Source organism: Anas platyrhynchos, chromosome 1 (assembly GCF_047663525.1).
Source record: "Anas platyrhynchos isolate ZD024472 breed Pekin duck chromosome 1, IASCAAS_PekinDuck_T2T, whole genome shotgun sequence".
Taxonomy (NCBI): domain Eukaryota; kingdom Metazoa; phylum Chordata; class Aves; order Anseriformes; family Anatidae; genus Anas; species Anas platyrhynchos.
In genome coordinates this window covers 190,439,993-190,452,024 of record NC_092587.1, presented here as the reverse complement: position 1 = coordinate 190,452,024, position 12,032 = coordinate 190,439,993, and the positions used below count along the sequence as shown (strand labels likewise).

The 12,032-nt window shown below is 40.7% G+C and overlaps 1 protein-coding gene across 6 annotated transcripts in view; it reads right to left on the bottom strand.

Moving 5' to 3' along the window:
* Positions 1 to 12,032, bottom strand: part of ALKBH8 (alkB homolog 8, tRNA methyltransferase) — a 46,677-nt gene extending 34,645 nt beyond the window's left edge. Inside the window, exons 1-6 of one of the 6 annotated variants that reach the window (XM_027468377.3) lie at positions 11,505 to 12,024; positions 9,853 to 10,048; positions 8,347 to 8,490; positions 2,998 to 3,238; positions 1,768 to 1,899; positions 985 to 1,080 (exon numbers count right to left, since the gene is read on the bottom strand). In XM_027468377.3, coding sequence (XP_027324178.3) covers positions 985 to 1,080; positions 1,768 to 1,899; positions 2,998 to 3,238; positions 8,347 to 8,481 — 604 coding nt within the window. In that variant the 5' untranslated portion in view covers positions 8,482 to 8,490; positions 9,853 to 10,048; positions 11,505 to 12,024. Of the gene's footprint in view, positions 1 to 984; positions 1,081 to 1,767; positions 1,900 to 2,997; positions 3,239 to 5,335; positions 5,451 to 8,321; positions 8,491 to 9,852; positions 10,049 to 10,854; positions 11,443 to 11,504 lie in introns of those variants that run through there. The other 5 variants (XM_013105435.5, XM_027468357.3, XM_072032729.1 and 2 more) reach the window with 5 other exon arrangements.

The following is a 12,032-nucleotide window of genomic DNA, read 5'->3' as shown; positions in this document are numbered from 1 at the left end:
CTGCAGAAAGCTCACTAAACAAAAGAAAATTACCCCCTAAAAGTCTGTTACTGAATTAAATATCACCACATAAATCTGCTGAAGTCAATCTGGTTTTGAAACAGGAACAAGAGTTCTTCAATGAATCTTTAGTGTGCTATTTTATTAGAGGACATCATTTATATTCTGTTGGATGGAACACCCACAAACATGTTAATAGCAGCCCTTTCACAAATCTATTGATTTTTATTTTTTGTCTTCCCCCAGTGAAGTATTTCCATTTATTCTCTGCTCACATGTAAAGAGCACTAGCTGTAAAGACTAGAAAATACTCAAATATCAATGCTTTTATGATTATATACAGTTTCACTGCTAGAACCAAAAGTAACCAGAAACCATCTGTTGAAAGCTACATGCACCACAGTACCCATGCATGACCTTAAACACCTCCAGGTTTGATAGGAGTTTAACCTCCCTATTTTACTATTTTTAAATTTAAGACTATAAGATGACTCACTTGATTTGCTCTGACTTCACAGCTATCAACTCCAAATAAGAGAGTTAGTCAAACCTTTTCAAGATTGCTTTCAGTCCAAAGGAAAATTTTGGAGCTTCAAGCACGTCAAGATAAACGTATGTTGCAATACACACTGCAACCCCAAATTAATATGCAATTTTAAACACAAAATCATTTTATGGAACAAAAGAAAAATAAAATAACAGTTTAAGAAAAGACAATTATAATCCCCAAATTTGGGATTATTTGATTTGACCTCAACAAAAGGCAGTAATTCCTGGCCACAAGTGTCTAGAAAACAAGCTTCAAATGCTCACAGCAGTCTGGAATGGATCCCATTCACAGAAGTGCTGTTCAGTGTGTGCTTAAGATACAGTGAAGATTCTCCTTTTATTACAATCTCAAATCTATACCTTAGTGAGGATTCAAAACTTTATATAATGGTTCAAATATCAGTGCAAATTATTATATTATAGGGAAGTTCTTACCTCCAGGTAAAGGTTTGTCTTTATCAACGTTGTTGTTATCATAGCGAAATTCATATCCAAAATGTTTTACTTTTCTATGCTTTAAAGTCTTCTGGGCTGTGAAAAGACACGAGTTTAAAGTAACATTAGACTACATAAAAGAGTAGAGGCAAATTGCTATGCTTCCCTGTTCCATTTGACCTCTGTTAAACCTAAACATTCTTTAATTAACAGCTAAAACAATCTATGCAACCCTTGTTATTCATGGCACACAATTCTTCTGCCTTGTTACCTTTTGTAACTGCATCAGGCATTCACTGTTGTTTAAAGTCAAATTGACCCTGCTTTTGTACATGCAGGAAGTAGAGAGTACCAATTTTCTGGACTCCTAATGCATCTTTATTCTTGCTTTGACCTCTGGCATAGCATTTGACTGATAACCTAGGGATACAGCAAGATCCTCCACTTTCACCAAGTTATACGTTAACTAAGGTCAATATAACCGTTTGTGTTGTTCCAAGGGAAAAAGATTTTTAAGTAGGACATAATTTTTTTTAGAAGATTGCCACATCCAAAAACTACAATCTTATTCAAGTAAATCTGTATTAAGATATCGATTCAGACCACTTCGCCCCAGTAGTTCATGACTTGTAATATAAGACCCAATTTCTAAAATACCAAAAGCAAATACACAATGATTTCAAACAATACATTTATCAACATGCAGACTTTCTTGTAAACTGAAACTGGAGGAAATAACAGCATAAAATCATACGAGGTATGAATTTCTTCGGTTTTACCCACCATTTTGAGCATCTTCATCTCCTATCCAGTCAATACTTTCCAACATTCTCCTTTCTTCTTCTGGAGAAACTACCTTTTCAATGACTGTGAGGCCTGGAGGCAAGTTTGTAGGAACAGCATTCTTCCAGAAAACTAGGGTGTACGGAAAAAGAGAATATTGTCACTCTGTAGGGAAAATAAAACCAGGTATTCCCTATAGGATTATTGCTATGTATGGGAATATATTATAGCTGTAGGAATATTTGCTGTAATGATACAATGGAGTATCTAATTTGGTGAATGAGTAATTCATTTTTGACACAGGGAAACAGGGTAAGGCCCAAATTTTGCATCACAAAAAGCACTTTTTAGATTTTACTGCGTAGGACTCCACACTACCCAAACGCAAAACCACCTGTGATTTTCCTGTCAAAATAATGATAAAAAAAAAATCCAATCATTTCAGGATTCTACCAGCATTTTAGTTTTCTACAATTTTGATTTACCTCTGCTTATAGCTGAAAAGCAGAGTGCCACTGTAATTCTAATATTCCACCTACCACTAACAGGAAAAAACGTGATTTCTTATTTTCTATTATTTTTTGATATTTGATGTCTATGGAAGCAATTTGTAACCAAATACAGACAGCCATAACACAAAACCTAGAAAAATAGAAAATGCCTGTGGTATACAGGCCTTCAATTGATGTCCTTATTTTAAAAGCTTTTCACTGGCAGAATATACAAACCCAGAAGTCTTTTCACTAGACACTATAAGAACTCATAGACAGAGGAACCATTCTTGTATGAAATAGCTTATAAGCAGCCATAAAAAAAAAAGTTTGAGAAAAAGGAAAAAAAGCAGAAATTTTATTCTGCCTATGTTCAGTCTTGGAGCTAAGATAGAGATCACAAGACTGTCACCACACAAGAAGTCCAATGAAGTACTCAGAGATCCCCTGGGTACCAATTTAGCTCCTTAATTACAAAACCTTCAAATGCAGCAATGAATGGTCTTGAAACTACTTAAGAGGCCACCCTTTTCCTCATGCCTCCAAGTGAAAGAGTTCAATTCAAGTATCCTATCATGGAACACAAAGACAAAAAGTTATTTTCTGTGCTGAATCTTAGATTCTGGCTTTCATTCTCTTTCTCTACTTAATATACTGTGTGCTTTTAGCTATATTTACTGTCTAAGAAGCAAAAGCAAAGAGAAGTGTGCAAGTTTATAGGTAAGCACAAAAATAATACCTTTTTCCACAAAATTACTATACAGTACAACATTTTGGCCAGAGTCTCCCAGCATTAATTCTTTTCCATTGAGGGCATCAAAGGCTTTCTTGGCTTCTTCTGTTGACCCATATTTCACAAAGGAATATGGTTTATTCGGTGGCATTAGAAGTGCTTCCACCAATCCGTACTCTTCTACTGTCTTGAGAAGTTGTTTTCTATTCATCCCATTACCTAGGCCAGCGTTGGCAATAACTAGGCTCTACATGAAGAGAAATAAAAGAAAACTTAAAGTTATTGATTACTGCTGATTGATCTAAAACTAATACTAAGAAATCATCTCTCAAGAAAAACAAAGCAATCCCATGATTACTTTTTAATATATTCCACTCGAAAAACTTGTATTTTAATTAGGTAGGTATACAAAGCTACGACAACCTCTGTCTTAGCACAAATTCTGGTAGAAATGTTTGCAAATGCTATTATAAGACCACTTAAGCTTCAAACTGGCATATGTAAGAAGTGTTCTGTATGCAAAAAGTGACACCTTCAGAATCATTTTGGAGTTTTCCAAAATAAAATTTTTCTAGAGCCCAGTTACTGCTAACAAAAACAAACAAGAAAAAAATCCTTCAAAGACTATGATTCTTTTGTTGTTGTTATGAAAGTTTTCTCTTCTTTGCCAAAGAATCTTTCTAAGTACAGAGTGACTGATATTCCCAGTCACACCATACACCAGGTTCACAAAAAAAAAAAAAGGCAGCCTCTATAAACAGACCATTAAATTCTGCTCCATCACTCTTTTCTGAGAATTCCCACTTTCTTTCTTTTCTAAGCAAAAAGGATTTATGCCCCATCCTTATTAACACAGATTACTTTGAGCACCATCAGAATAGTTTGGGTTTGAAGGGACCTTAAAAGTCATCTAGTTCCAACCCTCCCTGCCATGGGCAGGGACACCTCCCACCAGACCAGGTTGCCCAAAGCCCCATCCAGCGTGGCCTTGAACACCTCCAGGGATGGGGCATCCACAGCTTCTCTGGGCAACCTGTGCCAGGGCCTCACCACCCTCTGAGGGAAGAACTTCCTCCTAACCTCTAATATAAATCTCCCCTCTTATAATTTAAAACTATACCCCTTGTCCTATCATAAGTCTGTGCTTGTGTCTGGGATTGCCCTGACCCAGGTACAACACCTTGCACTTGGACTTGTTGAACCTCGTTAGGTTCACGTGGGCCCATATCTTAAGCATGTCCAGGTCCCTTTGGATGGCATCCCTTACTTCAACCGCACCACTCGGCTTGGTGTCCTCTGCAAACTTGCTGAGGGTGCACTTTATCCCATTGTCCATGTCACTAATAAAGATATTAAACAGCACCAGTACCAGAATAGACCCCTGAGGGACACCACTTGTCACTGGCCTCCTCCTGGACATAGAGCCATCAACCACCACTCTCTGCGTGCAACCTTCAAGCCAACTCGTTATCCACTGCATGCTCCACCCATCAAATCCATCTCTCTCCAATTTGGAGACCAGGATATCACATGGGACCGTGTCCAAGGACTTACAAAAGTCCAGGTATGACATCGTTCAGTCTTCCCTTGTCAAGTGATGCAGTCACTCCATCATGGGATGGAGTGGTGGCTGCACACTGGAACAGGCTCCCTAGGGATATAGTCAATGCACCAAGCCTGTCTGAATTTAAAAAGCAATTGGACTGTGCACTTAGTCGCATGGTCTAATCTTTTGGGTAGATCTGTGCAGTGCCAGGAGTTGGACTTGATGATCCTTATGGGTCCCTTCCAACTAAGGATATTCTATGATTTTATGATCACAGAACACCACCAGATTGGTCAGTCATGATTTACCCTTGGGGAAGCCACGTTGGCTATCTCAGATCACCTCCTTGTCCTGCATGTGCTTTGCAAACAATTAACTGCTTTACTCTAGGTCTTCATTGTGATTTATGTAAAAGTTCTCAATGAGTATGCAGTTTGTAATACTATTGCTGGTTTGCTAAATATTAGAAGAAACAATAAAATAGAACTTTAAAAAGGACTGTTATAAATATATATACATATATATATACATATATATACACACACACACACATATATATATATATATATATATACACACACACACATATATACTTCGCAAATCCACAATCTTTTTAAAAAGATTCAAGTCTTTTTTTGACATCTAGAGAGCTATTTGCTCTACCTGGATGTTCAGTCTAATCATGGAAGTTTAAATCCCTTTCTAAGGACAAATAAGGATGCAGTCTTGAAGTTTTGACTGAGCCCTGTAACTCCAAACAACTAGCAACAATTTACTCAGATTGACTCGATGCAACACCTTTCCAGAAAGCTTTCACACAATCTTTTCCTTAAATGCTATAAATGCTCTATGACCTTTTCTGAAAGCAGCTGGCAAAGCATTCAATAGTTTCAAATTGTAGAGTTGCACTTCCCTAAAAGACAGAAAATTATGTTTAAAACTGAACAGAAAGATTATTAACAAGAAAGATTTTTTTTTAAATCAGTGAGCACACCTGAGATACTGCTGTGATTATGCTTTTTGTAGTGGCTCTGTTAACACTTGCCGTTAGCAACACATCAGGCTGTCCATACCGATGACATTTTTCAAAGGTGACCATATCACTAATTATTATTTTCTGGAATGTTACTAAAGGGGAGGCCCATGTGTACAAAGGAAATGAAGAGACTCAAACCAGTGCTCTCACTGGCTGTAGGCAGGTCACCTATAAAGACCTTCACTACACCACATCAGCATTTACAGAGATTGTTCACATTCTCATGACTGGGCAATTTCAGTAAAATCACTCTTATTACACAAAGCCTGCAAGCATTTTCTGTACTCTCTGCACAAGTTTGTTGTGGTTTAACACAGCAGGCAGCTCAGCACCACATTCACTCACACACACCCTGCCAGTGGGATGGGGGAGAGAATTGGAGAGGAAAAGAAAGTAAATGCTTGTGGGCTGCGATAAAGACCATTTAATAGCACAGAAAATGAAAGAAATAATGATAATAGTAATAAATTGTACAAAGCAAGAGATACACAACTCAGTTCCTCGCCACCTGCTGAGCAATGCCTGGCTCCTCCCCAAGCAGCAGTCCCCCTCAATCCCTGCCAGCCACCCTATTAGTTGCTCAACATGGTGTCGTATGGCTTGGGACATCCCTTTGGCCTGTTGGGGTCAGCTGGATGTTCAAAGGAAGGGTGCCCTCTACACATCATGCAGCTGACACTATGTGGAGTAAGTTACACTGATCACACAATGGGATCGAATAGGAAACTCCAGTCACCCAGGGATCTGGGAAGTGATCATGGACTGGCCAGAAGACAAAAATTTTGGAATATCACCAGAGAAGGAGATGACACATGCTGAAGAAGCCCCACTGCATCATAATCTACCAGAAAATGAGAAGCAATATGCCTTGTTCACTGGTAAGTCCTGACATATCGTGGGGAAACACTGGAGGTGGAAGGGTGCTCTACAGATTCCTACAAGGCAAGTTGCAGAAACTGCTGAAGGAGAAAGTGAATCGAGCCAATCTGCAGAAGTAAAGGCCATCCAGCTGGCTTTAAATACTGCTGAGCAGGAAGAGTGGCCAGAGCTCCATCTCTATACTGACTCATGGATGGTGGCATCCCAGGAAGAACTGAATCAGACAATGAGACTTATTTCTGAAACAACCTCAAAGATACCTGGGCCAAAGAGCATGGCATTGAGTGGGTATATCATATCCCCTCTTGTGCACCAGCTTCTGGGAAAAATTGAGTGATATAATGCACTGTTAAAGACTCCACTGAAGGCAATGGCTACTGGGACATTCAGACATTGGAATACACATTTGGCAAAAGCCACCTGGTTAGTCAGCACTAGGGGATCTGCCAACCCAAACCTATTACATAGTGTACAAGAGGATAAAGTCCCTGTAGTGCACGTAAAAGACACGCTAGGGAAGACAGTCTGGGCTATGCCTGCCTCAGGCAAAGGCGAACCCATCCGTGCGATTGCTTTTGCTCAAAGATCTCTGTGCACTTGGTGGGTAATAGTGAAGAATGGGGAAATCCAATGTGTACCTCAAGAGGATTTAATGTTGGGTAAGAACAGCCCATGATTTGGGCTGCATGATGTTAATTACTATATAATACTGTCTGTCATCACTACTATGATTGTTGTATGTCATACTACTAATGGTAACACAGTAAGAGTCACCCAGATAATCACAAATGAATGTTGATAGAACTCAACAAGCACGGCGGTGTTGGAATCAGAATTGGCTTCAACATGCAACAATCCAACAGCACACACCATCTCTTCTGCCCTGAAAGATTGTTGTGACAGGTGGAGCCCAAAGTCACGGACTAAACAAACTCAATGGACATTTTATATACGAATGTACATATTGTATGCATATATATAAATATACATACATTTCTGTATCTGAATGGGAAGAAGTTTTAGGATCAAGATGAACAAAGCTAGAGTAAGTGGTATAGCTCTACAATATGTTCCAAGCCAAGTTAGCAGCTTCCCACAACTGACAGAGGAGAGTAAGACCCTCTTTAATTTCTTCTTTCTGCCTGAAAGTTCCCACCACTTATCTTCTGCTACATCAGTATTTGCCAGGTCCACTTCTGATCTCCTGAAACTCTCTACTATAGCAAAAAAAGTAACAGATCAAACAGATGGGTAGTTTGCTGGTAGGTTAGGAAATAAAACATCTTATGATAAAGTTCACTGACTGTCATAAGAAAGAAGCAGAACTGCCCCATGTCCCCTTTTGTGCATGTGAAGAGAAAGTTCTCTGTTTAACAGCTGAAAGTCAGTCAAACAGTTCAACTCCCACAGCCTAAATCAATTTAGGTGAAGAAAACAACGTGGAAAAGATTTCTAAGACAGACATGCTATTTTTTTTTCACCAGGGAGTTAACAGATGAGACAAATTATACTTGATGGAGAAGTATAGAAGAAAAAGATACAAAAGCTAAAAGCCAGAGAAGAAGAAAAGAAATCATAGAGAAAAGAGGAGAAAAGCACATCTCCTTCAAAAAGGTAACATTTCTCTTGCTGCTGTCTTCTCCTCCCCAATTCAAGGAGCTACTGTTTCAGATACAAAAAAAAAACAACCTTACCTAACGATTTTCAAAGCCTCTCTACAGACATTAAACTGATGAAGTATACTTCTGCTTTGAACTCAAGAGGGAGAGAAAACCTTTAATCTCAGGAAGTGCTTTTTTTTGGGGAGAACTGCATTTTAGACAAAGTGTATGCAAAGACGGAACACAGATAAACAGCATTTTCTCATACCATCAAAATCAGAACCGTCAATCACCTGTGTGGCATGGGAGACACACTCAATGCCCTCATGTCTCATCAACGTATGCTGAGCTCTGAGCTGCTTCCTCATTATCTTCTTCTTCATTTTGCGGACTTTCAAATGATCTTCACCAGTTCTGTCAACTTCCATGTTGGTGATCTGGGAAGCAAAAGTAACAGCATATAGTAAGCATCTTGCCTAAAAAATGAAATACGTTGGTCTGCTGTAGAGAGATAACAGCAAACCTCCCTGTCCTGTAAGTCATTTTTAGGACACTAATGGGGTCTGTCTTGGGACCAGTGCTGTTTAATATCTTTAACAAAAGGTAATTCCAGACTTTACGAACTACTGGGGGCTGACAAAACTGAGTCGGCAAACTACGCTATTCCTCAGTCAATAGGTCAATTTTCCCCATTTTATAAGTTTTGCTGATTAACTCCTTTATTAAAAGAATGTAAAGTAAATCTTTATAAAGATTGCCATGGTATTCGATTTCATTTTCCAGTTTTTATCTTCCCCTTCACTTCCTTATTCACAGTATCACTACATTCAATCGCAGTTTTTATGCTGCCCACCCCTCCTGTTTTCACAGAATAGTTTCAATTGATTTCTTTCTTCTTGAATATGTGGAACTGCCATGAGATTTGTACGATCTTAGCTTCTAAGTTAGTGCCTCACAGAATACTTAAGCTGGAAACGTACTGTTCTTGTTTAGCCTCCTTTTTCATAATTAACACTTCCAAGTGAATGTTTGGCAAAGATTGCTTTTTTTTGCACACACTGATGCTCAAGGACTAGGAATCAGGATGCTCCATACCTCATTTAGCACACCTTCAAAGACCAAATCTTAAGTAAATCACACTCTTGTCATGAGAAAAAACAGAAAACTGTGTACATCAATTAACTGTGTACATCAATTAACACAGTGAACAGTGAAATCAGTGTAGATTTTACAGCAGTCTCAAATGAATTAAAACAACATGCAAATAAATTAACAACAATTTCTGGCAAACCTAGAAGGTTACCGGCATAGCAGGCTCTAACAGTTCTATCCTGAAACCGTGTCACATTCCCACTATCAACTCTGAGATGGTACATGCATGGCCATAACAGTCTGAACCCTGACTTCCTGGCCAAATAGAATTACTGAATTTTTACAGAGATCCTGACCACATAAAATTTAAACATACTCCTGAGCATGACAAAGAAACTAATCAATTACTAAGCACCATAATCCATCCTACTACTACGAGTCTTTTGCCTGTTCCTGGAATTTCTTATTCAGAGCTAAATCAAGCATAACCATGCTAACATGCAACATACAAATAATGTATGAAAATCTTCCTAGTGATAAACTGTAACAGGGAACAGTTTCTGAAAAAGGAGACTACTGAAATCATTATTTCTTATGACTTCAGAAACATAAAGAGTAGAGGCTGAAAATCTCAATTGGTTATATATATATACCAATCCTTCTGTAAGATTAGTTTTCATTTTGAATTTGTTAGCAAACACTCTTACCAGGATTCATCCAATTTGCAGGCTTGTTCAGCAAGCTCATCCATGAACAGGATGCCCAATTGACATATTTGGTCCAAATGGCTTGGCCTGCTAGCCTTCCTTGCCACACTTGGGTGAAAGGAGGCCAGTAACTTCACTGACTGACTATCTGCAGGTTCTCATCTTCTCAACAGTGGGGATAAGCAGCCTCAAGTTACTTTAAAAGAAAGTATAATAGGGACATCTTTGATTTGATGGGATAGGGTGACAGAAACAGTAACAACGTGGGGTGGTTTACTTTGTGGAACCATGCGAATCTGGTCGAGAAGGAAAAGCATGTAGCTACTTTGCCCAGACCACACAGATTGCTATTGGGAAGCCTCTACAAAAGAGACCCAGATGGAAAAAAAGGATGTGGAATTGAACAGATCAAGCCTCTTACAAAGTATCTACACTTCCATACACTGTGTGACTCCATCCAATCCCAGGGGAAAGCAACTCTGAGTTTAGTCAGGCCTCAGACAAAAGGTCCTTACAAATTCCCACATCCTCCAAGCAAAAGCCAAGAAGTCATGGCCCAATACTTGGCAAACTAGCACAGAAACCGTAGCTGAAAGACTACTTGATATCCTTTCACTATCTCTGAACTAAGCAATACAAGGGCCAAGCAAGGTACAACTCAGAAGCCTAAACTAAAATATTTAGAGCTGGTGGAGAAGCCCCAACCCATGCTGCCTGGCCTTGCAGCTGCTGCTCAAAAAGCTGCAGACTTTCCCCAAATGCTGTGTAATGCTTGTCAACAACACCCAGATGTCTCCAACCCCTAAAGACATCTCAGACAGCACCACCTGCCTTCGCTGGGACAGCACAACCCTCTCTCCATCTGTGTCTGAACTGAGCCTGAATTCTCTGCCTTGTCAGTTACATTAAGTCAGTTCTGCAGCCTCAAAACCCCACAGTCTGACATAATTCCAGAGTTAAGGAACCACGCTCAGTTGTATGTAATTGTAAGCAACTATATACCTGTATTTGGTGGCATCTCAGACCCACTTTACAAAGCCCAACATGACTACAGGGGTAGAAAAACAAAAAAGCATGGAGCAAATACACTGAAACAACCTCCCCCGCAATCCCAGCTCAGGTTACAGCATCAGTAACCGGTCTGACATTACAACTGGGGTTAATTTAAAGTTTAGCAGCCACCCGGGGGCCGCTGCTGTGTGCGGAGCTGAGCGGCTGCTGCCAGCGGGGGGAGCGCTGCGCCCACTTATCAAGCTTATCGTCTGGATTGGGGTCGGGTTTGTTCCCCGGAAACCGAAACACAAACGTAGGCAGACACTGCATATATAGAGACATCAAAACTCGTGGGAGAAATGAAATTCAAGAATTCTCATGGGGAAACCTGGATGTTCCAGCATCGCCTCAAAACACCTGAAAGCGCCAGCGGATCCCCGTCGCTATCCCCACCGCTTTTTCACCACTGAAAGCCAGCACCTAAACCTTCCACCCATTTCCCTCAAATTTACAGGCTCTGGGGACGCGTGAAAAATAGTAAAATAGTAGCTATTTTTAAAAATAGTAAAAGTAATGACAACAAGGATCTGCGCACGCTTTTCCACCCCCTTTCCGCTGGGGAGCTGCCCCCCTCTCCCCCAGCCGGCGCCGCGCGGTACCTGGCTGGCGGCCGCCATCTTGGGGCAGGCAGCCCCGCCGCTCCGCCCGCCGACATGGCGGCGCCCCGCCCTGAGCCCGCCCAGCGGGACGGGTCCCTGCTGGCCGGCGAAGGCTGAGGGAACCCTTTCCTGAGCAAAAATACTGCTGGGTGAAAAAAAGACACCCGTAAACGGCGGTGCTCGGGGCTCTCTGATGGGTTTTCCCGAGCGCTGGCATGGGCTAGGGCTGTGTCACGGTGCTCGGGGACCGGGAGGCTGGGCGGTGTGCGGAGGGAGGGGAGTGGCCGCCGCCCTCCCCTTCTGTCTCCTGTCAAAGATTCACGGTTGTTTTTCCTCACTGAAGTGCACAAGATCGTCGTCATCCTCCTTCCAGTGTATAAATACTTTCCAGTGTGTGAATTCTTACTCTGAGGCGGCAGGAGAAGCACAGCAACATTTGAACCCACATCCCCAGTGGAGCAGCAGCATTCGGCCTCGTGCTGGACTGTTTCACAAAACAAAGTGTTACACACAAAAAACAGACCAGAC